This window comes from Engystomops pustulosus, chromosome 5, assembly GCF_040894005.1.
Source record: "Engystomops pustulosus chromosome 5, aEngPut4.maternal, whole genome shotgun sequence".
Classification (NCBI taxonomy): Eukaryota; Metazoa; Chordata; class Amphibia; order Anura; family Leptodactylidae; genus Engystomops; species Engystomops pustulosus.
The window spans coordinates 28,090,977-28,116,864 of record NC_092415.1 but is presented as its reverse complement, the minus strand read 5'-3'; the positions used below and the strand labels follow the sequence as shown (position 1 = coordinate 28,116,864).

General features: G+C 43.1%; 3 protein-coding genes across 5 annotated transcripts in view; 2 read left to right on the top strand and 1 right to left on the bottom strand.

Annotated features, from left to right (window-relative positions):
* The window catches only part of PTDSS1 (phosphatidylserine synthase 1), a 50,231-nt gene extending 36,368 nt beyond the window's left edge, over nt 1-13,863 (bottom strand). Inside the window, exons 1-2 of the mRNA XM_072151464.1 lie at nt 13,711-13,863; nt 6,919-7,038 (exon numbers count right to left, since the gene is read on the bottom strand). Coding sequence (XP_072007565.1) covers nt 6,919-6,935 — 17 coding nt within the window. The 5' untranslated portion in view covers nt 6,936-7,038; nt 13,711-13,863. The remainder of the gene's footprint in view (nt 1-6,918; nt 7,039-13,710) is intronic.
* Nucleotides 1-17,761, top strand: part of MTERF3 (mitochondrial transcription termination factor 3) — a 29,111-nt gene extending 11,350 nt beyond the window's left edge. For 2 of the 3 annotated variants that reach the window (XM_072151465.1, XM_072151466.1), the window contains exons 2-8: nt 1,380-1,688; nt 3,330-3,485; nt 4,438-4,627; nt 13,701-13,848; nt 15,285-15,356; nt 16,446-16,607; nt 17,444-17,761. In XM_072151465.1, the coding sequence (XP_072007566.1) occupies nt 1,388-1,688; nt 3,330-3,485; nt 4,438-4,627; nt 13,701-13,848; nt 15,285-15,356; nt 16,446-16,607; nt 17,444-17,638 (1,224 nt within the window). In that variant the 5' untranslated portion in view covers nt 1,380-1,387 and the 3' untranslated portion in view covers nt 17,639-17,761. Of the gene's footprint in view, nt 1-1,379; nt 1,803-3,329; nt 3,486-4,437; nt 4,628-13,700; nt 13,849-15,284; nt 15,357-16,445; nt 16,608-17,443 lie in introns of those variants that run through there. The other variant, XM_072151467.1, reaches the window with a different exon arrangement.
* A 3,351-nt stretch (nt 17,762-21,112) lies between these two features.
* On the top strand, nt 21,113-24,785 carry UQCRB (ubiquinol-cytochrome c reductase binding protein). The gene is made up of 4 exons (XM_072151461.1): nt 21,113-21,265; nt 22,483-22,554; nt 22,635-22,801; nt 24,579-24,785. Exons 1-4 carry the CDS (start codon nt 21,187-21,189, stop codon nt 24,654-24,656), a joined length of 396 nt encoding a protein of 131 aa, XP_072007562.1. The 5' UTR covers nt 21,113-21,186; the 3' UTR covers nt 24,657-24,785.
* The last annotated feature ends 1,103 nt before the right edge of the window (nt 24,786-25,888 follow it).

Genomic DNA, 25,888 nt, shown 5'->3' with positions numbered 1-25,888 from the left:
AAATTGTTACAATTAGTTCAAAGTCGTATCTGCTGAATATTTTTTTTTTTTTTTAATAAGAATTAGGAAAATCTTAATGTCCTTTTCCTGATCTAAGGATGCAGGCTTTTAGTTGAGATGAATGCGGATACTTTTTTGCTCATGCTCAGTAGTGAAGCTCCTCCCCTACAGATCACTGTAAATGGGCACTGGGAATGCCTGCACTCATCTCAGCACTGATGTCATTGGGGAGCAACGATCTGTTACTATGACAGCCTTGGGTCTTTGTATGACCTGAGGCTGTATAGCTTCTGATCATTTGTGGCACATTGTAATAGATGATCAGTAAAATCTTCATATACTGCCATGCTTTAGGATCAATGTACCGTAGGGGGTCTAAAAAATGGTTAAAAAATATAAATAAAAACATAATTCAAATCACCCCCTTTCCCTAAAACTGATGTGTTTTTTTCACCAATTTGACTGCATTTGGATTTTTTTTTCCTGCTTTCCAGTACATGTCATGGAATATTAAATAGCATCACTATTAAGTGCAACTTGTTACACAGAAAACAAGCCCTCATACAGCTCTCTACATGGAAAAATAAAAGAAGTTAGATTTTTGAAGGTAGGGAGTAAAAAATTGAAACGCAAAAACAAAAAAGGGGTTAAAAGACCGCTCATAGAACTTGTAGTGAAGGATGATGGGCCATTATCATTTTTCGCACAACCAGCTTTTACTGCTCTTAATGGAGAAATGGCTGCCAAGCTTGCCGTTTCTTTGGAAAGAGAAAATATTAAAAACTAGTGATCCAGGCAGCCCATGAAAGAAAGTTCTCAAATTTTAATCCCCTAGTGATGTTTTACACAATAGATTACTTTTAACCCCTTACTCTCCTGAAGGGCTCTGGGCGTGTTACCAAAGCTCCTCCGTGCTGCAGATTAAGAGTCTGTTTCAATGTGCAATGAGCACTTCCCCCTCCCACTGTGTTTTGAAACCTCCTGCAGTGAGATCACATCAGCCAGAGGGAGGAAGGGCTGAGGGAGGAGACAGTGTAACAGCCTGTTAAGCTACAGCAAGGAGGTGCTCTGGTAACACTCCCAGAGCTTCAGACTCATTAGCATAACTGTAAAAGTTGATATTAGAAGGAAGGAGGCCATGGATAACAAATATAAGAAGATTACCACAGTCACGGTGCCTGGACCTATGAGTAATGTCCCTGCTTTATCACGATAGACTTTGATGGGAGAATTTTTTTTTGGTTTTTTTGTTCAACTAAAATGAGTAACAAACAGCAATTCTGTGATTACTTTTGAGAAAAGCGTTAAACGAGCGGTTTGTCTGCCTTAGACGACCCCAAATGCCCCATTAAAGGAATATTACTGTGTTTTCCTTACAGATTGAAGGATGGCGATGTGTCGGAGGAGTGCACAATGTCTACTCTCGGCTCTGCGGAGTTCGATGGCCACCGCCCCGGCACAGCTGAAGAAATACAATCCCTTTCTATCACATCAATTTTCCCGTCAACTTTTTATAACACAGAACACGACTAGAACAAACATTTTTCAGTCAAGAGCAACTTGTACACAGTCCAGCGCTGAGGATGGCGTGAAAGCCGCTCATCCAGAAAGCAATCTGCCTGCCGTCAGCCAAAATCAACAGGAGCCCATTGTAATACCCAGAGTGGAAATGGACCCAGTCCCAGAAGGTACGCAAATTCCTATCACTCCCTAAAAGCCGTAGAGCCCCGGAAAATCATAACAGGAACCTCATGCTGGAAATAGGAACAAAAGCTGGACTTGTGAGTGGTATAGAAATATGGGTAAGATAATCATCCTTTTGGCCATGTAATAAGGTAAACCGTCAAAAAGTAGTTCCCGACCTCCATGTTGGGGGTGGAGGAGACTAGTTTAAAGGGAACCTGTCACCAGATTTTACCCCATTAAACTAGAAACCCTCCTCAGGTAGTGAATGAAATGTCCATTCTAGAATTTCCTCTTTTATGTGAAATCTCATGTTTACCTATTAAAATCACCTCCAAAGTCATGTAAAAATCAGAAGAGTCATATTTGTCTGAGTAGAGTCACGTTTAGAGGCTGTGGAGGGATAGTCACTTTAGTAGCCCCTTGGATCCTAGTACCTAGAAACATGCCATGTCATTTTGTATCAAATGAAAAGGGGTCACTTTACCTCATGTTTTTTGTAATGTGTGTGTAATTGGGGGCAGGATGGTCGATAATTTACCACTATGAATCTATTTATAGCTCTGCGCTGCTTTCTTGATATGTAAAGTGAAGCCTCCTGTCTTTTACCTCCTCAGCCAGAGATTCCTGACCATAAAATGGCCGCAGATGGAGGGTCATGTGATCTCTATCTGTCCATGAGCAATCTCCCTGCCAGGACTTTAATCTTATATTTATTAATACTAGCATAAGGTCCTGGCAGGGCGATTGTTCATGGACAGAGATCACATGACCCTCCATCTGCAGCCATTTTATGTTCAAGAATCTCTGGCTGATGAGGTAAAAGACAGATATCCTGCCCACAACACTTGCACACTTATAACAAAGACATGAAGTGAAGATGATAATCTCATTTTTCAGATCTTTAGGTTTATGTGAGCTACAGAACCAGAAAACCAGATTTTTTTTTTTTTTAATAATTATCTACCTATATCTCCAGTTCCATAACTTTCAGAAACACAAAGACCCGAAAGATGAGATTCCTATATTAACTAAGACACCAGTCTTTTTCTTAGGACGATGGAAATGAAGATAGGGGCATTTTGAACAGATTCTCCTTGAGCAGCCTCTTAACTTTACTCATCTCAGGCAAAATATGACTCTTCTCTGCTCATTTTCAAAGGACTTTGGATGAGTTTTTTTGATAAACGGGTGAGATTTCACATAAGAGGGAATTCTAGAAAGGACATTTCTTCCCCCATGTGAGCGGGCTAGGGGTTTAATGGGGTAAAATCTGGTGACTGGTTCCTCTTTAAAGACTTGTATGCAAACTTTTAAAAGTATATAAGTAGTGCAAGGAAAGGTCAAACTTAACAATCGCTGCATTCACTGATCCTGTCCATCCAAAGAAAGATCAGCTTACTGTGAAGTCTGTGGGGAGTGCAGGGGTAACAAAAAGAGACCGATACAGACGGTTTAGACATAGACTCTAAAGAACATAAGAATGTACCTGTCATGTTACCAAACTGATTGTGACACATCAGAGGTGGTTATAATAAGTGGGGGTCCAGGTGTTAAGACCCCCAAGGGGCCGAAGTGCTGAATTGAGTTTTCGTACTGTCTCTTATCATGAGGGGTCAGACTTGCAATGTTCTTCTGTTCCCCAGGACTGTGGGATCTGCCCCCTATATCTCCGCTGGAGGAGATCACAGAAGAAGATGCTGCTATGATTGTTCCTCCTCCTCCACGAATCCCCCCAGAATCCTTTACTCTTCGACACTATGTGGATAGTTCAGAAACTCTACAGAAACTTGTCCTGCTGGGTGAGTGGGTACATCTACAACTAACGCCATAATATTACTGTTGTGTTCTCATGCTGGAGAGTTGTATGTAATATGTTTAATATGTTATTACTACATCAGACCCCCCCCCCCCAAAGATTTATAGGCGGACCTCACATTGATCTTATGTATAAGCAGTATAATACCAGTTCTGTAACATGCTACCTGCAGATAGGACATAATGTACATTATAGAGCTCCTCCTGCTCTATAACATGCAGTCTGCAGATAGGGCACTATATACAATCTGCTTGGCTCCTCTTGCTCTATAACATGCTGCCTTCACATAGGACACTATATAAAATATGCTCAGCTCTTCCTGCTCTATAACATGCTCCTGCAGATAGGACACTATATACAATCTGCTCAGCTTCTCCTGCTCTATAAAGTATATAAAATCTGCTCCTTCTGCACTATAACATGCTGTCTGCACACAGGACACCAGGTAAATTCTCCTCAGCTACTCCTGCTCTATAACATTCTGCCTTCACATAGGACACTTTATAAATTCGGCTCAGCTCTTCCTGCTCTATAACATGCTACCTGCAGATAGGACACTACAGTATATAAAATCTGCTCCTTCTGCACTATAACATGCTGTCTGCACACAGGACACCAGGTAAATTCTCCTCAGCTACTCCTGCTCTATAACATTCTGCCTGCAGATATGACAGTATATATAATCTGTGCAGTTCCTCTTGCTCTATGACATACTATCTCCTCACAGGACACCAGGTACATTCTGCTCAGCTTCGCTTGCTCTATAACATGCTACCATCAGATAGGACTTAATGTTCATTCTGCTGAGCTCCTCCTGCATAATATCATGCTGTCAGCATACAGGACACCAGGTACATTGTGCCCAGCTCCTTCTGCTCTATAACATGATGCTCACCCTTATTCATATATATTGAAATACATGTGTTTTTCCTCAGGTGTGGATTTATCTCAACTAGAAAAACGTCCAAATGTGGGAACCTTCCTCCTGAAGTTGGACTTTGAAAAGGATATTAGTAAAATCCTATTTTTCCTAAAAGATGTGGGTGTAGAAGACAAGCAGCTGGGAGCCTTCCTGACTAAGAATCCATTTATCCTCAGCGAGGATCTGGACAATCTGCAGAAAAGGTATTTAACACTTGACTAGAGAGCTCAAGACTCGCTTGAAGGGATTCTCTTAGATTTGGTTACAGGTCTGTTGTATTGGCAATGAATGCAAACCAAGCTGCAGTAACCCAGCTCCACCACTACATTGAGATTGGAGCTGTGTGTCCATATCTGGGAGAAGGGGTGGGCTGGTCCAGGATCGGAGGCGGCAGAGAACAGCTGATCAGTGGGGATCTCAGATCCATGGGGTCTGACACTTGATAATGGGAACCCATCCCATCCCATCCCATCCCAAAAAACGTACTGAAGTGAAGATGTGGGTGACGTCCTGAAACAGCTCCCCCCCCCCCCACACACACACTGCACATTGTATTCATTGTACTGTGAATTGTTGCTGAGTTTCAGAGTGAATCCACACTAACAATCCGTGATGTGCTAATTCCTCCTTGCTGAGCGCAGCGCCGTCACCAGAATATAAATGAACTTCCCCAGTGGAAACTTCTGTGTAAAGCTGGGAATGGGTTTATCAGTAACCTTGGCGCTGTCTGCACCGCCGCCCGCTATTTGCTTCTCTTTGGGGACTGATTTTTGTCTTTTTGTGGAGTTCAGCAGCTGCCGATCTGCAAATAGTCAGTTCTTATCTCTGTGTTCCAGTTGCGATTGCTGTAATCAGCGTCCGGGGGGAATAGTTAAAGGGACAATAACTGAATTTATGGTTTTATGTTACATGTGTGTGTTTATATACATACATGTCTGTATTTTAGTTGTGGATTTTTCCCCCTTTCACCACCCACCTCATCACCACTTTTTCTGTAAAGAGGGTGCAGCGAGGTAGGGGACGGGCCGGGACAGGACCTGACAAAGAATTCATCTGGGTGCAAGGCGTCGATGGAAGCTGGAACATCTTAAAGAGAACCCGTCATGCAAAATAACCCCCCTAAACGAAATATATTTTCATAAACTGCCATTAGAGAGCATTGCCTCTATCCCTTCATTGTCCCTCTACATGCCTGTAAACCTAAGCAATGAGGTCCTAAAGCTGTATGCAAATGACCTGTGAGATGTCCAATGAAGCATTAGCATATTCGAGCTGTCCACTCTATTCATGAGTGGGAGGCACAGCCACACCCCCAGTGCATGACTGACAGCCTGTATAATGATGTGAGGCTGTATAATGATGTGCTTCCTGGTGCTGGTGGCCACGCCCCCTGCAGCCTGTGTGTGCATGTGTGTGTATAGGAGAGATACAGCAGCTCCAGGCTGCAGCCATGTTACAGCAGAACATGTCAGATTCATGTGTAGCTGATGTCTGTGTCTCTCACCTGTATATTAGGAGGATGCAGCATGTCAGCAGATAAAGCACACACACTAGCAATGCTTTACTATACATTACACACATACATGAGCAGGGGGAGGAAAGGGGAGGGGTAACAGGGGTGACATCACTGCCTCTGACCATGTGACCAGCCTCATTTACATGATAAAGAATAGATGATTTTACAATGATTAATGTATGAAATAACTAGATAAAGGCTGGGATGGGATCCTTGTGAGCTGCTCCAACAGGTAGAGGTGACAGGACTAGTGACACAGACCTGATGACAGGTGTCCTTTAAAGGGAACCTATCATTGAGTTTTCACCATTAAATCTAATGCCAGGTTCCCACCGAAGTCGTGAAGGAGGCGGGAAGGAGGGAGTTGAGAGAGATGGCTGTGTGTGACTCGCTGAAGAGAAATCCTGAGGGAGGGAGTTGAAAGAGATGTTTGCTATGTGACTCTCTGAAGAGAATTCCTGAGTTGGGGGAATGAGTAAATTGAAAGAGACTATGGCTGTGTGTGACTCGCTGAAGAGAAACTGGCTCATTAATTTCCCCCTTCCTCGTGCTGTAGATACGTCTGTGAAGGAGACTGATGAACATGCCAGACGCAGCAATGAGGACAATTCAGATCAGACTTGTATACACAGTGAGATAACTTTAGGTACAGAATGTTAAAGTTTATAGCCATGAAGAAGAAAATTTCTTCCTCCTCCCCCTCCCCTCCCCCCCCCCCCCCAGATAAAAAGTCATCACCAATAGTAGCCACTGAGAGCCCTTTTTATAGGGCAGGAAGGAAGTGTAATATTGCGCCCTCTTGTGGCAAGCCCCGGGGTCTATTTGGACCACAAATGTCGTCATTTACATATCTGCCTGAGACATTACTGCATACCAAGTTATGCAGCAATCTGGTATTTACACTTGGATGTAATTTATTTTATTTCTTTATTTATTACGAAGTTTTACTGATGTTGTGGCATAACTCGTGTAACTTACCTGTGTCCAGCTGCCATTTTGTAGGTATATTTTTCCTTCTGAATTTTTGTGGATTATTGGTCATATGGCTTGGAATAAATCTGTCCTGCTGATGTCCATCATGTGCGCTGGTCTGCAGGTCTGGAATTTAAGCAGGAGCGTTACTTACTGCAGTGTTGTATTGAAAAATGTCATATAAAAGATTAAAGGGGTTGCCCAAGTATATCACTTATACGCTATCCATATAAAGAGGGATAACAAGCTGATCAGTGAGGGGCTGACTGCGGGGACCCCAGATCTCCAGAGAATGTGGATCCCGTTCTCGCTAATGGGTGGATCCGCAGGAGTCGCATATATCCGAGTCCTGTGTTGGGCTACTTCCATACAATTGAATGGAGCAGCAGGACACATGCTCGACCCATTAATGAGTACGGAACCCCAGTTCTCCAGATTGCTGCGGGTCTTGTTGTAATGAATTGTGGGGTCCTTGTAGTCTGCCTATCTGGGGTCCTTGTAGATAGCGCCTATCCTATGGATAGGGGATAACGTATAGTCTTGGCACAACCCCTTTAATTATAAAATATTTTAAAAATTCACATTGGTGGTGCCTATCTACATAGGCGGGAGTACAGCAGCGGCTATAGTAGGGAGCGCTGTGTATATCACACTCATAAAATATGAATTGCATAGCGAGTTTTCATAAGTTTGTATGTCTACTGCTTTAACCCTTTCATTGGTATCTTAATGTCTAGGTCAATTTTTTCCAATTCTAATTTTCTCTTCTTTAAAATCCATCCTGATAAACCAGGGACAGTGACTCATAGATCCAGGCACCAGGACTGTGGTAATCAGTCTTCTATTTGTTAGCCATGGCCTCCTTCCTTCTATAATCATCTTTTAAAATGATGCTAAGGAACTTGAGGGGCTTCTCTATGCCCTCTATCATCTGCCTTTACAGACCGTTACAATGTCACCCCCTGCTCCCTCAGCACTTCCTGGTTTATTATGCTTCAGACAGCAATTGCAGGGCAGCACAGTGGCTTAGTGGTTAACATTAAAGCCTTGCAGCGCTGGGGACCTGGTTTCAAGTCCCAGGGTGAACATCTGCAAAGAGTTTGTATGTTCTCTTCGTGTTTTGGGTGGGTTTCCTCTGAGTCCTCCGGTTTCCTCCCACACTCCAAAACATACTGGTAGGTTGATTAGATTGTGAACCCCATTGGGGACAGGGACTGATTTGGAAAGCTCTGTGCAGTGCTTCGTAATCTGTATGCGCTATATGAATAAAGGAATTATTATTATTATTATTTTTGTACTGTAGCGCCTAGAAATACACTTCTAGTGTCAAGAATATTTCATTTTAATATCACACTAGACACACAGAGCCAGGGTTTCCACTGTTAAGGATACAGTTGGGAATAGGGAGCTTTATATGAAAATCAACTTTAACAGTAGATATCTCAGGCTCTTTGACACCAAGACTCATAGTTCTGGTGCAATATTAAAGGGGGGATTCTACCATTTGATGCATTATGAACCAAACATACATTGCAAATGCTGTAGCTACACTGATGCAGAAACATATGTTGTTTAATCCCTGATGAGTGGTTTTGCTGAAAAAAAAACAATTATAATATGATAATGAGGCCCTGTGGACCTGTGGGTGACTCGGCACTTCTCCTCTTACATTAAGTATGCTGCTTTAGAGAATGACCTTATCACTGTGTTGTCCCTGACAGGCAGAAGTAATCAATCGCTGCACACAACCCTTGCCATCCCGATGCTGTCTATGGGTCATCCAGCTCAGGTTGATTACTCTAGTCTGGACAGTTCAGGAAGCTCAGTGTAATGTATATATGTATGGCAGGCAGTCTTCACCCAACTTTCCCAAGGTCCTGAATTTTATAATTGTTTTTTGAGCAAAACCACTCGGATCTGGGATTAAACAAGATATGCTTCTGCATCAGTGTAGCTAGAGCATTCTCAGGGTATGTTTGGTTCTCAATGCATAAAAGAAAATGGTAGGTTTCCTTTAAAGTGACACCTGAACCAGGTGCCACAGATCAGGAGATATCCCTGTTTTATGTGGGTAACCATCATGACTTCTATATGAGATATGTGCAATTAGAATGTATATAAAAAAAAAAAAATTCTTTAAATTTATTTATTTACACCAACTGGCAGTTTTCGGCAGTTGGTGTATGTACACTACACGGTTACTTCCTATTGCAGCAGGATGTGTGCGCTTTATGGCAGCTTTCGGGCATAAAGGGGGGGGGGGGTTCTACAGATTAATATAATCCCCATGAAGAAGTTGTTGAGTACTGAGCCTGGAATATATGAGAACATGTGGGGCACATTCTATCTAGATAACCTTGTACAGGAGGTCCCCTACTTAAGAACACCCGACTTACAAACAGACCTCTGAATGTTGGTGATTTACTGTACTTCAGCCTTAGATTACTACTACTAAAATAGTTAGGAAAGATGTTTGCAATTAGGCATTATTGGTAATCCTGGATCTGATGACAATCCAACATTTATAAAATCCAATTGTCACAAAGGCCCAAAAAATTTTGTCTGGGGTTACAATTATAAAGTATACAGTTCCAACTTGCATACAAATTCAACTTAAGAACAAACCTACAGAACCTATCTTGTGAGTAACCCGGGGACTGTAGCTTGTAAAGGGTTAGTGGGGGTTGTGTACACCTGTACATATGATGTATATAGCTGTAGGTATAGCAGCCATGTTTGCACATCACCTGCTGACACATTTTTATAAAACCCGTCCTGTTCCAATGGTGCATATGAAAATGTCAGGCGGCAAGTCAGGACAGATGTCTGCGTGCGCCTTTATCAGATTTCCTGCCAAACTTTACACAATGCGGCCTGTTATACCGAGCAATTATATGATATTGTATCTCTAGCTGTTTCCTAACGATATTAGGGTGTGTTCTAGCAGGTCCTGAACACACAAGCTTATCTCCGCTCATTAGCATTTTCTTCCCACGAGGCCGCGCTCGGGCTACACGCCTTCATTTGTAATTAGATTTATACCTGAGCCTTCAATGGCTGGTACATATTCCAGAAAACTTTATGTAGCAGGGTTTGTTAGGCCAAATATGGGTTAAAGGGGTTTTCCCACCAAACAAGTTAGGCCTTTACACAGGATGAGGCCTAACTTGCTGATCTGTGATGGTCTCTGTGATGATACCTCCACAGATCACGAGAACAAAGCGTCTGAGGTTCAGCTGTCGGACCCCTCAACATTCCTCAGGATGAATGGAGTAGACAGCCACGCACTGAATGGAGCAGACGGCCGCGCATGTCTGTTCTGCTCCAGTCACCTCTATGGAGCCGACTGAGATTGCCAGAGAGAGATGAATGAAGCTGAACGGAAATGCGCGACAGTCTGGTCCATTCATCTCGGGAAGAGACGAGGGGTCGAGACGAAGGTACCTCGGACCCCCATTTTTGTGATCTGTGGGGGTCTCCTCACTGAGGCTGTCACCAATCAGCAAGTTGGGCCCTAACCTGTGGATGAGGCCTAACTTGTTTCGTGGGCATTTGCGGGTACCACAATCTCAACATGCTGATCTATCCCACAATGGGTTGTCTTGATTTCCTTTTTGTATCCACCAGCAATCCGGTTCCTGAGGAAGGTCTTGTGACTGAAACATCAAAAAGACCTGTGGATTGTCATTCGGTGTTTGTACATAAAAAGTATCTGCAAATGAATCAGGAAACGAGTGCTAAGTTTATACTATTTCTGTTTAAGGAATTTTCCTGGACATAACTATTTGACTTGTATTTGGGATGGGTGATCAAGTACAGTGGTACAGTACAGTGGCTGTGATTGGTATTGCAGCTTTTCCCTATATACTCAAAAGTATATGCAATTTATGACTAAGCAACAACAAAGCAGGAACCTTAGGGATCTGAGGATTTAAAATGATTTTGACAGATCATGTGTCGGCATTGTTTGTTTTGGGTTGAGTATTATGTGCGTAGGTTGGCAGAACCATGTCCAATCACGTGGATGTAATCGGACATGGCTGCCTCTTCTTTCTCTGTAAGAACCTGTTATTTTAGGCTCACAGTAGAGTTGGAAGTTGTTATACACTCACCGGCCACTTTATTAGGTACACCATGCTAGTAATGGGTTGGAACCCCTTTTGCCTTCAGAACTGCCTCAATTCTTCGTGGCATAGATTCAACAAGGTGCTGGAAGCATTCCTCAGAGATTTTGGTCCATATTGACATGATGGCATCACACAGTTGCCGCAGATTTGTCGGCTGCACATCCATGATGCGAATCTCCCGTTCCACCACATCCCAAAGATGCTCTATTGGATTGGGATCTGGTGACTGTGGAGGCCATTTGAGTACAGTGACCTCATTGTCATGTTCAAGAAACCAGTCTGAGATGATTCCAGCTTTATGACATGGCGCATTATCCTGCTGAAAGTAGCCATGAGATGTTGGGTACATTGTGGTCATAAAGGGATGGACATGGTCAGCAGCAATACTCAGGTAGGCTGTGGCGTTGCAACGATGCTCAATTGGTACCAAGGGGCCCAAAGAGTGCCAAGAAAATATTCCCCACACCATGACACCACCACAACCAGCTTGAACCGTTGATACAAGGCAGGATGGATCCATGCTTTCATGTTGTTGACGCCAAATTCTGACCCTACCATCCGAATGTCACAGCAGAAATCTAGACTCATCAGACCAGGCAACGTTTTTCCAATCTTCTACTGTCCAATTTCGATGATCTTGTGCAAATTGTAGCCTCAGTTTCCTGTTCTTAGCTGAAAGGAGTGGCACCCGGTGTGGTCTTCTGCTGCTGTAGCCCATCTGCCTCAAAGTTCGACATACTGTGTGTTCAGAGATGCTCTTCTGCCTACCTTGGTTGTAACGGGTGGCGATTTGAGTCACTGTTGCCTTTCTATCAGCTCGAACCAGTCTGCCCATTCTCCTCTGACCTCTGGCATCAACAAGACATTTCCGCCCACAGAACTGCCGCTTACTGGATGTTTTTTCTTTTTCGGACCATTCTCTGTAAACCCTAGAGATGGTTGTGCGTGAAAATCCCAGTAGATCAGCAGTTTCTGAAATACTCAGACCAGCCCTTCTGGCACAACAACCATGCCACGTTCAAAGGCATCAAATCACCTTTCTTCCCCATACTGATGCTCGGTGTGAACTGCAGGAGATTGTCTTGACCACTTCTACATGCCTAAATGCACTGATTTGCCGCCATGTGATTGGCTGATTAGAAATTAAGTGTTAACGAGCAGTTGGACAGGTGTACCTAATAAAGTGGCCGGTGAGTGTATTTGTTCAGTCGTTGTATCTGGATCTTCTTGTTCATTGACAACTAAGAATGAACCTGGTGGAAGTGGCCGAAGTGGAGTTGATTACTCTGTGAGTCTGTCTGGGAACCAATAAACAACTGTGAGGTTTTTGAAGTTTCAGGGGACACAATCCCTTCCAATGAGCAATATTTTTGTGTGATTGCGGGTAACCTAATATATAATGGGGGGATTTTATAACACCAGTCTTAAAATCACCCACCCCCAAGGCCAGCGTTCCAGTATCTAATAAGGGGCTCCAGTCTCTCAGCTGATATGGGTGCAATCTACGCCCATTTGGATCGAAGACCAGGTCTTCGTTTGCTGCTTTAGTTTCTGGTGTTTTCTGGTATACAGGCCCTTCCGCCCCGCTCCCTGACATGCCCAAAGTGGTGTGCGGGTCAGAAAAGAAGGGAAATTGATGGAGAAGGTATAATCTCCCCCAATGAGTAGAGATGAGCAGACCCCAACTTTAGGTTTGGCGTCCTCTGTTTGGCAGCTCCACTAACCTGGACATGTTGCTTGATCAATCCGACAAATGGCCAATCACAGCCATGCCTAGTTGTTAGGGGCATAAAGCTGATTGATAAGCTGATCTCCAGCTCGTCAAGAGCGAAGAGCTGTCGAACGGAGGACGCCAATCCTAAACTTGGCAAATGTTCTTTTCTACTGACTAGGGATTCGAGTCAGATGGAGGTCCACGAGAAAGCATCGGTCTTCTGTGTGGGCATGTATTCCTGGCTTACAGAGCTAAGAAGGGCCTAAGGTCAAAGCTAAATCCAGTCAGCAGGTTACGCACAGGCCTCCCAGGACCATAACCATCCTAGCCCAGGGCTCTGTAGGAAGCTGTGGGTAAACAATGTTTTTGAATAGGTGTCGGGTAATATTTGCAGGTAGCTCTTTGCTGGTTGGACCAAAGAATGGGTTTAAGTATCGCCTGGAATTTTACACAAATAAAATATATACAGAAACAATTTAAAATTTTGTCATCCTGTATAATATTCCTTACACATTGAGATCACGTTAGGTCTGGACGTTGCTGTTCTCCACAATTACCTAGACCAAAAAAAAAGGAACATTTGGACTCCAGTACAATATTATTGGGTCATTCAAACAAATGAGAACCATACAGTCCCAATAATGCACTAGATCCAGCAACAATACTCACTATATGGATACATGTGACAGCAAGTATTGTAATAACCTTTTGGGAAACAAGCTGTTTGTATTTTAGGGAAGTGGCCCTTTAATTAGCCCTGTCCTTGTGCACATGGAACAGACATAGTATCCTTGGAGTTATTTTCCACTGCACATGAGTTTAGTGGCAGGATCCTAAATACAGGCGGAGTGAGTTAGACGCAAGGTGTCTTCACTGAATGCATGACCTATTCCTGCGAGTAGCATGCACCTCCTCACACCTGTCTGGTAACCTCTTTATCCTTGTAGGGTCGCTTACCTGAGCTCCAAAAAATTCAGTCGGCAGGCGATTGCAAGAATTGTCTCCCGTGCCCCTTATTTACTCAACTTTTCCGTGGAGAGGTTGGATAACCGGCTGGGCTTCTTCCAGAAACAACTAGGACTGAGTGGCGAGAAGGTAAGAATGTGCGGCTTCCCATACCTGGAGTGTTTGCTTTTCCTCTGTTTAATTTGTCTCTGGTGTAGAGCACCACCTACTGCAAAACCTGGTTATTAGGGAAAATACATTATGTAGGAAGGAATACAAATTCATTGAGTTCATAAACTTCATCTTTAATCCGGTATCAGTAGAAAGAGCCTATGAGAGTTATTCTGGTTTGGGGATTGTCAAAAACAGAGAACTCCTTTAACTTTTAATAAGCTCTCTATAACTTTATAGAATTTTTATTTTATTTGCATTGATGCTTTGCAGTTACAAGGCGACTACTTTGACTATAATTGAAGACAGCGTTAAACTACCTTCTGTGTGGCACTAACCCTAAAGGGGTATTCCCTATACTTGCCCTTTCTCCCAGAGCCCAAAAAAGGGGAGGACTCCCGCTGTCCCCGAAGATTGGACAAATATCCTGAGCCATACAAAACCCTCCTGTCCCAGTCAGAATCTAAGGCAGTTTACTATGATTTCCAACATACCTTTATTATTTCTGTACATTAATGCATTTCCTAGATATTCCTAGTTTAATCCATATGCTAATGTAGCCATTGGTGCACCAGGGGGTGCCTCCTTAGTATCCATGCTACTGCTATTTCTGCCTAAAACACTACTTTCTTCTTCCGGTGGCGCCTCATGTTTCTCACAAAAAAAATTTCCTCCATATCTGACGCAGAGGGTATAGCAGTTCTCTGGATGCTGAAGAAACACTTGTGTACACCAACTGCCTCATTAGCATATGGAATACAGTGGGACGTTTTCTAAAATGACCTAATGGACAGACTTAATACAGATATTACTGAGATCAAGGTGCATTTGCCAACAGATTACATTGCTTTGGAGAGGTTGTAGAGACCCTTTTGAGGTATTTTATATCCTTGTTGAGTCCCAAAAACATAACATGCCCAGCATGCGAGTCAAAACAATTAAAAATGAAAAAAAAAATTAAAGGCCTTGCAGATGACCCCTAGTTACAAACGGACCTCTGGATGTTGGTAATTTACTGTACTTTGGCCCTAGGCTACAATAAACAGCTCTAACAGTTAGTAAAGGTGTCTGCAGTTAATATTTATTGTTAATCCTGGTTCTTATAACAATCCAACTTTTTTTTTTTCTTTTTAACCAGAAAACGTTTATTTGCACTGTGAAGCATGACATGTGTCATACAATAATATACAATGACAGCGTCAATATAAATGCACAAATTTACATTTTCCCCCCAACATAAAAATGTTGCCTAGTGAGATATATATATATATATATATATATATATATATATATATATATATATTTTATATAATATACTGTATATAGGATTTTACATCCTGTGTAGACACAATTATGGACTGTTCACCTACATATAAGATGACATTGCTGTATTTTTCTTTCACCTTGTTCTGCAGACTCGAGATTTGGTAACGCGTCTTCCCAGGATGATAACTGGCAGCCTTGAACCTATAAAAGAGAACCTAAAGGTAGTGGAGGCGTCTTTCACTTCTCTTTTAATTTCTACATGACTAGTTTCGGGTGTTTGTGTGGGTGAGATGGGATTGAAGAACCTAATGAAGCTAATAAAAAGGGTTCAGGTCGGTGGATCGGTACCAGGGTTAGATTGGCTGCATACAGAATTTTATTTTGTGCCAATACTGCCATTTTTTTTCTTATGTAGTGGTCATCTGCACCAACACCGGCTCCTGATAATGATATACAGTGTCTAGTTGACATTAAAACATTAAATAATTCTTCCAAAAATGGTGGATATAAGAAAACCTGTGTTTTATGTGTTCGATATCTAAGAGGTTATATAGCGAGGGGATTTTCAGGTCCTTTGTTGATGTTCCGGTAGGATGTGAAGTATTTGCGCTCTACCACGTAAACTAGGATGCAAAGAGTCCAAGGACCACGGGCAGGGTTCAGTCTGTAAAATACTAGGGAACCAAAGGGAAATAAAAAAGTTGTATGTACCCCATGATGATATGGATGGAGTTGTCCAGTCACAGCATGTTATCCCCTATTCACAGGAAAGGGGGTAACTTGCTGTTCGGTGGGGATCCCTGTGGAGAAACCCCTATGGATCACGAGAACGGGGCTCCGTTGCACCCCAAATGATTGGAGCAGCACCAACATTGCTGCACCATTCACTGTCGAACTGACGGAGATAGTTGAGTAAGGCTTTTGGCTATTCCCGCCAGCACCATAGAGATGAATGGAGCAGCAGAGGGTGTATGTACAATTGGCTGCTCTGTTCTTTATGGGTGCAATGTTCTTGTTAATTGTCGTGGCCCCACCACTAAGACCAGCATGTTATTCCCTCATCCTGTGCATAGGAGTTCACTTGTTGTGACTGGACAAACCCTTTAAAAAAATTACAGTTCATCCCCAAGATAACAAGCTCTCTAAACAACCTCTAACAGTAAAAGATGCATTGCATGATATCGGGTTAGAGGGGTTAGGAAAAATGTTACTCCCCTTCCTCCGGTTCCATGTACCTGGGTGGTGGCCTTTGGCTGTACTGTGGACATTGTTGTGGGCCCAAGGTTCAGATATTTCTATTACTTCAATAGGTTTTTGAACTAGAATTTGGATTTCGCAGAAATGAAATACAACAACTTGCGCTCAAAGTTCCTAAGATGTTGGCTGGTAACAAGAAGAAACTGACAGAAACCTTTGACTTTGTGCACAACACCATGGGGATTCCTCACCACATCATCACCCACTTCCCTCAGGTAAGTGTACACTGCACAATACAGGAAAGATAATGTAATCATTCCTGCAAACCCCATTCGGATACACGAAACTGGTGAAGACATTTTTACAACAAATCTAAACGTACCCTTAAAGGGGTTGTCCATCCACTTAGGAGAAAAATCCTCAAGTTTTCTCCTATGGACAGGATAGGATGGGACCCCCACAAATTATGAGTATGGGAGTCTGTCGTCAGTCGCACATGCGCCCTGTTGCTCCATCAGTTTTATAAACGGTGAAGGGAAAGACACTGCACATGTCCAACCTGCCACTCCATTCTTTTGGGGTACAACAGACCCTTTTTCTAGAGGTCACTGACCAGGTCTTGTGAATCTTATGGTGACAGCACAACCCCTTTTATTGTTTAGTCATATTTCTCCACTACTTAGTTAATATCTCACATTGACCCAAAGATGCTGAAAAACCAAAATGTGGGGGGGGGGGGGGGGGTCTGAGGATGAGTTAATACTTCCTTAGATCTTCATGTATATAAATATCTAGTTATATTATTGTAGTGCAGAAAGCCTTTTAACCCTTACAGTGAATGTGCTGGCACCCGCGAAACTCCAAAGTTCAGCACGGACCGGAACTCTGCGTTTAGGGTCAACACTAGTCATTACTAACGGAGCCATATGAGGCTTTGTTTTGTTGGTTTTGGGGTATGTGCAACTTTTTGATCAAATTTTTTTGTCAACGTGACATAAACACAGCATCTTTTGTATGGTTACCGCAGTGTGTTTTGTTATTGTTGTTTTCCTTTTTGCAGCGCTCACTAAGCTTGGTGCATTACATATATGATGATTTTTTTTCTTTTCAGGTTTTTAATACCAACCTGATGAGAATCAAGGAAAGACACCAGTTTCTCACATTTCTGGGAAGAGCAAAATATGACCCCACAGAACCCAACTACGTCTCCTTAGATAAACTGGTGTCCATGCCTGATCCCATCTTCTGTGAAGAAGTTGCCAAGACTTCCATACAGGAGTTTGAACAATTCCAAAAAAATATGTGAATAAAACACGTAACGGCCTGTTATTATATCATTAGGTCTGTATAGTTTTATATGTTTGTATGAGACTTCCATCATTATTTATTTTTTGCCTGGAAATAAATTAAAAAGTGCTCATTTTCTATATATTATGCAGATTTTTGTGGTTTTGTCACCATATTGCAATAATACATGCATATATATACCCCTTAATTCAATTATTTAAGAAAAATGGAAATGTTAAGATGCGAATGTGTGAACTGTGACAATGTGGCTTATTTACGAAGGGTCCCGCGGCCACATTTCCGTTGGGTTTTCCGACTTTTCGAGGATCACGCCGCCACTGCGTCGGGACAGGGATTTAGAAAGGGATTGTGTCACACACAATCGGATTTTGGCTCATCGGTGCAGGCTTTCATGCGACACAAATCAGGGGGCGGGCCGTCAGGCGATCCGACTGATTCGGACAAACCGCAGGATTTAACTTTCAATTTGTGTCGCAAGATCAAGCACTTGCATGCACCAGGAAGAAGAAGGTGAACTCCGGTGGACCTGATCGGGGAAGCGACACATGCAGGAAATCGGGCGCATGATCTTTTTGAATCGCAGCAGATGTGCATACCCGTCGGACAATGCACCTCAGGGATCGTGCAGGAATATAAATGTAAATGTGCCCCAATGGCTGCACCCATTCAGTAATGAAGTGTGTGCACAAAAGCAGAAGTCTGAAGTATGGACCTACAAGGCCACCATTGGTGCTATATTAAGGGAGATAATGGGCCACATTTACTGAGGTGAAAATCAGTTCGAGAAAAATTTGCCAATGATTTGCGTCGAAAATAACTGATGCCTGATAAAAACTGGTCAAAGTTTTCTAGCAAAGCGGAGTGTTTTTTTCTTGCGTGTTGTCTAGGAGGAGTTGTCCCATGTTAAAATATTATCCCCTTCTTCTAAAATAGGATAGATAACAATCTGATTGATGGGGTCATTAACTTTGGGACTTCCACTAATCACAAGAGTCCCTAATGGTGAAGAGGCAGGGCAACCATGTGCCACGTCAATCCCTGCGTTATCCATAGCACTGCTAGTTAGTCGTAGTTGCTTCCTCTGTCCTATAGAGTTCACCCTAAAACTCTTTTCACTGGGAGGAATGGAACTGATTCCAATGATTGGTGAGTATCCAAGTGATTGAACCTCAACCATTCCACATGTCAACTCTTATTCTTTGGAACACTTAAAGGGAATCTACCAACAGGATCTAGGACTATAAACCAAGCACACTTACATGCTGGTGTGCCTCCCCTCTGCTCTTATTTTCGCTTCTTATGGAATTAATTTTACAAAAAAAATGCTCCTGTTTTTTTTAGCACAAAGTAATGCTCTAAAGGAAATCAACCACTTAAAAAAAAAAAATAGGCTAGAAATACTTACCCCTGCTCCACTTCATCTTGATCCCGGCGCTGTCCGTCGCTAGTCTTGACACGCCAGGATTATCTAGAAAAGAAACCGGCTTTAATTGGCAGCCCAGAGCGTGGGGACAAGATGTCCGGGGATCTGGGCTGCAAATTATGCACCACCTCCCTCTCCCATGCTGGTAGAGGGAGGTGTCGTCACGCAAGATGCTTGAATTTACGCCTTTCGCATGACATCACCTCGCTCTCCCATACTTCCAAAATGGGAGAGGAAGGTGGGGGGGCGTGCATAATTTACAGCCCGGATCCCCGGACATCTTGTCTCCATGCTGCCAATTATAAGTTTCTTTATAATAGTGAGTATTTTAAGCCTTTTTTTTTTCTTTTCAGGTGTTGATTTCCTTTAAAGGAAACCTGCCATCAGGAATAAGTAGATTTGATGTTAGATGCCTTCTAACTGCCTCTTCCCTAATCTGTAATGTAATAATCCTGAAATCTAACTTGTTGAAAACTTTATTTTGGTAATATGTAAATTACCTGCAGAGGCTACTGGTGCGTGGAGTAGCCTTGGCTCCCAGTGCCCTGCCAGGCTAGTACACGCCCCAGTAGCCTCTCATTCACAGTAGATGGTAGGCCAAGCTTGTCATCTAGAATATAGCCAGCTTAATTTCATATCCCTTTTTATTTTTTTGACTTTGTGAAAAAACATTGAAACACATTGTCGTATATTAAGGGTGCGCTCACACGTTCGCTTTTTCAGATGCAGTTTTTGATGATTAAACCAGTAAAAAGAGGGTGTTTGCAGCTTCAGTCACCTGCTTTTGGCTTCAAAAAAACGACATCCGTGCACAGCCACATTACTAACCTGAGGGCTGCATAAGGAATGAGTTCCTGCACATGCGCGAGATTTGCAGACAACCGGCTGTCGTCATCGGCTGTCTGAGAAGAGCAGGCAGGAATAAGTGGTGAATATTGAGTGGCAGGGGGGCATGCATAATTAGTGAATGCGCTCAGTTGACGGGAGCCTGAGTGCCTTGGGTTCATTTACATATTTTGTAAACAGCAGTGCTGACAGAGTCTCATTGTGTGTAACATGCATCTCATGGATCTCCTCATCTCTGATCTGTCTCTTCTCTCTTTTTCTATGTGTCAGATACTAGTACAACGTTCAGGAGCTAAATAAAAGTGTAGATAAACCTGTACCCTGATAATCTAAGCACATTGTCAGCACACAGCATCTCATAGCACAGAGAAATCATGAAGTGTCTGCTTAGAGAGGCCCCTTTCACACTCTGGCATCTTACACTGACCATCACTGACTGATAGGCAATAAAAACAGCAATAAAACTGAGTTCACTTGTAAAGTAAAGGGTTAAAAATTATCTTTACTGTGTAAACATCACTAGGGGATTGACATTTGAAAATTTTCTTTCATGGGAAAACCCCTTTAAGGGATGCAACTCACGTTGGCAGGTTTTTTTTTTCACTGCATCCATTTTGGCCTATGGTTACATACAAATAGTGATTTTGTGCTGATGCCTTACTGAACTATTCATTTCAATTGGCTTTTTCACACTTCAGTTTTTTCTCCAATGGTCAATTTAGAATCTGTTCTTTTTGTGTTCCCGGACAACAATCAATCAGTGGGTAAAGCTAGTTTGAAAAGCCACATTGAAAAGAATGAAGAAAATAAAATAAAAAAAAATAACAAAATGTATGTGGCCATAAGCCAAAATAACTGCAGTAAAAAAAAATGTGAGTCCATCCAGAGGGCGTATTCCCACAAAGCGTTTTTAAACGCACCCAAAACGCAAATGGGAGGGGGTTTGGCAAAAAAAAAAAAAAAAAAAAGCAAATGTGTGTTTTGGCCAAACCCCCTCCCACTTGCGTTTAAAAATGCAACAAAAACGCCACGTGGGACTCCGCCCTTAGACTTCAGGTATTATCGTTTTGGTAGGTGTGAACTTGGCCTGACCAAACTGATAAAATGCAGTGCAACTATTCGTAACCTTTGAGTATATTATCTTTATTAATAAGTTGACGGGATTTGATCCTTGCGTTACTTTGACAGTCTCCATGACAGTCAGCAGCCGCAGGGTGAGGGATCACGTGACGCGCTTCCGCCAGTACTTCCCTGCAGCTTCCGCCCTTACACTGCTGATGACGTCACTCCCGTCGCGCAGATCCGTACGTCACAGCTCTGTCTCTGCTCTGAGAAAGATGGCGGCGAGGGCACCGGGTAAGGACGAGTGTCGGTGCGATGTGATGGAGGGGACACGGCGGGTGTGAGGGGGTTGGAGGTCAGTGCTGAAGGTACCGGGGGGCTGTGCTGGGGTCTGGCTCTGTCTGCCCTCAGTATGGAGGGAGGTGACATGAGTGTCCTCCAGGTGACCCGGGGGTGTCAGCCCCAGCACATGGATCACTATCATTATGTATGAGCCCCCCTATACAGGCAACACCTGGACATCCCTGGGGTCTGCCCTCACACCACAGCGGCTGCATCCCCTCCAACCCTCATTATAGGACATTACTGACCTCACAGTCCCCAAATTATAGTGATATCTGGGATAACCAGAGGTCCTACATACTGGGTCATATATAATCTCTGAGGACATCACCTCTAAATGGTGTTCACAGGACACGGATGCCACAGAGATGTTTGGGGGTCACTCTTAGCAGTCTGACTCCTGTATATAACTTTTGAATGTGCCAACATGTTTCCTCTGTAATACCCTTTTATTTTTGTGCGTCACTGTATACACTGGGGACTGACACTGAACAATAGACCGGACCTTTGCATTGATCCAGTGTCTGATGATAAATCTGCTGCCTATAACTGTACATCTCCAGATAGTTGGTTCACGATCTGTCAGCAATAGTGCCGAAATTTTGGTGTATGAATGTGTCCACTATCCATGAAACTGCACATGGAAGTGGGGCAGGACTCTTGTTCTCCTCATTAGAAGGGCTTTTTGTAGTCCAATTCTTACTGATCTGCATAGCGGATAACTTTCCCCTTTAATAAGTTGTGCCAACTTTGCATAATGTCCCCTATCAATGGGATGACAACAAGTAGAATATAGAGTTGCACGGTAGTATAGGGGGCAAGCTTTCACCAAAACCCAACTCTGGGTTCAAAGTTATCTAACAAAGAACATGAGGAAGCAGCACTCCAGGTAATTCATAGGATTTATTAAATATTGGATTGCATTTATAGGAGTAAGTATCCTTTAAACTTCCTGGAGTCCTTCTTCCTTGTGTTTGATTTGGTTATATCCACAGGAGGAGGGATAACAAGGCGATTGTGGTTGTCCAAATGCTAAGATCCCCCACCGATCATAAGTCTGAATTTTACTGTGACTCCGTAGCTTATATCAGGAAAAATGGTCCAATGCTTTATGAAGATCTAAGCGTCTTTATGAAATATCATTAATCTCTGTACCTTTTACCTTCCAGTTCAGGCCACGGGCCGTTTCATGGACAGCCTATGCAGGTGGTACTACGGGCTCGCTGGATTCAACAAATTGGGTATAGATCTAGTTTTTCCTTTGTAATCTCCTTGGTGTGCAGGGAGACAATACGGGTTTTATCATTGATTCTTTCCACAGGTTTAATGCGCGATGACACAATATATGAAAATCCTGATGTACAGGAGGCAATCAGGAGGCTGCCGCCCAAAGTGTACGATGACCGCATGTTCCGCATCAAGAGAGCGCTGGACCTGGACATGAAGAAATCCATCCTCCCAAAGGATCAGTGGACAAAATACGAAGAGGTAGACTTGCATGTGGAAATTCAAATGGGATCACAAGGATAGTGTGTAGCGTGCCTATGCTGAAATTGACACTAGCTGCTTTGTTTATGTTGTGGATTGCAGCAAATTTGTAAATTTGTTAAATGAGAAATCATTTGTTTTCAGGCCAAAATTTGCAGTAAATTCACATACCGTGTATATATATGTGTATAAGCCGAGTTTTTCAGCACAAAAAATGTGCTGAAAAACGTCCCCTCGGCTTATACACGAGTCGAGAGTAAAAAAATACTTTAAAAAATATAAACTTATATACTCACCCTCCGTTGGCCCCGATGTCCGCGCCGCTTGTCTTCAGGCTTCCGCGCCCGTCTTCTTTCTTCTGCTGGGCGCCGCCATGTCTTTCCCCCGGGCGGCGCCATGGCGTCAGCAGCGCGTCATACTAGGTGCGGGCCGGGAGAGAGCAACGGCGGCGCCCAGCAGAAGAAAGAAGACGGGCGCGGAAGCCTGAAGACAAGCGGCACGGACATCGGGGCCACCGGAGGGTGATTATATAAGTGTGTTTTTTTTTTTTTGTTTTTTTTTTTTTAATACTGGGGGCAGGCTGGGCTGGCTGTATACTATAGGGGGCTGGTTGGCTATATACTGGGGGGGGGGGGGGGGGTCTGTGACCAATGCATTTCCCACCCTCGGCTAATACTCAAGTCAATAGTTTTTCCCAGTTTTTGGTGGTAAAATTAGGGGTCTCGGGTTATACTCGGGTTGGCTTATACTCGAGTATATACGGTATATTGAGCTCAGTTTCCAACATTGTGACATGGGGGGGGGGTGGATTTATCATCAAGTATCTGGGGTAAAACTGCTGAAACCAATCAGAGCTCAGCTATAATTTTATAAACGGCTGTGTGGAAAATAAAAACTGAGCTCTGATTGGTTTCCATGGGCAACTAGAGCAGTTTTACTTCAGAAACTTGATGATAAATCTCCCCCATGGTGTCTAGAGAGGAGGAGGCCTGATTGTCAGGTTTGGCCACCAATCCTGCCAAATGACGCCCTTAGCAAATAGCCATGGCTATGATTGGCTAGTGGAACTTGCCGTGCCCAATCATAGCCGCGCCCAATCACGTCAGAATTGCCGGATGGGCTGCTCAGCCGCCAATGCGGCAATATGTCCGGGTCATGCGACCAACCCTGACGTTCGGGGGCAGCTCATCTCTAGTGTTTACAAGTCCTGCTCTCAACTATCTCCTTCAGCAGCACAGAAATGAATAGAGCAGCCGGCATATGTACGACGAGATACTCTGTCCATTTGGGGTAAAACTTACCAGGAAAAAACTTCCTATGTTTGGACAACACTATCAAGTCTGCAGTTCAGAAATCTTTGAGCAGCATTTTATTGCTCAGTTTTAGGGTCTCATCATTTAAATGTCATATGTGCACAATTCTGGTCTCTCAAGTAGTCCATTGACCCACCGCTGAGCATATGTGGGTCTGTTGTGGTACAATGTTTCCACCATCCCTCTCACATTCATAAAACTCCCCCTGGGAGTTTTCCAAATTCTAGGAAAACCCTTTTAAGGTTTTACCCCCTCAGGACCCTTTTTCTAGTAATGGATGTTTTGAGGGGCTTTATCCATCACACATTAATTGTGACCAATATTCAGCTTTTATTTTATGTAAAACCTTTTGAACATCTGGAGTATCTATTAATCATCAGTTTAATTTTCCATCTTTTGGGTAGTTGTTTCCACTATCTCTATCTTGTTCCCTTTATTTGCTCATTTCCATTTTGTTTGGCTAGGACTTCCCTTACCTGGAGCCTTACCTGAAGGAAGTGATCCGTGAGAGGAAAGAGAAGGAGGAATGGAGCAAGAAGTGACATGGCCGTTCCTGTCCAGAGTATTTTGTAATATTTATCTCTCCTGTACATGGTGGGGGATTGGACCTTCTGACTTCTTGTACTGATCCCGCTACTGAAACGGAGCCAATAAAGAAATCTTTACAGACATTTCTGTATGATCACTGGGTAAATGTCTGTAGCTGTAACACAGATTGTGGGCTACCCCATTGCTATAATAAACTGTCTGCATAAGATCTTCCACCGCTGCTTTACATTCGGGTGTACAGCTGATTTCTAGTTTTCCATTATACACTATCTATACAGGACTGTATTAGTCAAAGTCCACCAAGAGGGTGGAACCTTTAATTTTTATACTTCACACAGGCACACCCCCAGAGAACAAGAAAGGTTACTTCCCGCTTGGCTATTATGAGAGAATTTGAGGGCCTTATCTTTTCACGGTAGAATTTTTAAAATCCATCATGATAAACCAGGGACACTTGCTCAAAGGTCCAGGCACCGTGACTGTGGTAACCTTTTTATATTTAAATAAAAACCTACCATTTTGATCGGATGCATTATGAAGCAAACATACCTTGAGACTGCTCTAGCTACACTGATGCAGGATTATATCTCGGTTAACCCCTGAGCTGAGTGGTTTTGCTGATAAAACAAATATAACATTATGATAATGAAGCTCCTTCAGCGCTTCTCCTAGCACATGAGTTATTCTCTGCAGGAGAGGATGATTTTATCCCTGGGTTTTGCCTGAAGGCAGAATAATCAATTGCTGCAGCAGCCCCAACCTGTTGTGTATGAGTGATCCAGCTCAGGTTGATTAGTCATGTCTTGACTAACCTCTATTTGTAATCAAAAGCTCTGTGTAATGTGTTTATCTAGGCAGCCAGTCTCACACAGCTTTCCCAAGGTCCTGAATGTTATAATTGTATTTTCAGCAAAACCCACTCAGTTCAGGGATTAACCAAGATATGTGCCTGCATCAGTGCAGCTACAGCATTCTCATGGTATGTTTGTTTCACAATGCATCAAATCAAATGTTAGGTTTAACAGTGGCCTCCTGCTTCTAAAATCAACTTTAAAAAGGCTCTGGGGGGTGTTGCCAGAGCCTCTCCATGCTATAGTTTCACATGTAATCTCACAGCAGCAGAGGAAGTTTCTGGACACTGGGGGGTGGGAGAGTGCTGCTGCCCACTGTAATAGCCTGTGAATATTCAGCATGGAGGGGCTCTGGGAACCGACCCTGTAGCCCT

Excerpts from the sequence above, each read along its gene's own strand:
- UQCRB (XM_072151461.1), top strand. The coding sequence starts at position 21,187 with ATGACGTCACTCCCGTCGCGCAGATCCGTACGTCACAGCTCTGTCTCT. Across the intron at positions 21,266-22,482 it reads GATGGCGGCGAGGGCACCGG|TTCAGGCCACGGGCCGTTTC; the intron begins GTAAGGACGAGT and ends TTTACCTTCCAG. Across the intron at positions 22,802-24,578 it reads AGTGGACAAAATACGAAGAG|GACTTCCCTTACCTGGAGCC; the intron begins GTAGACTTGCAT and ends TTGTTTGGCTAG.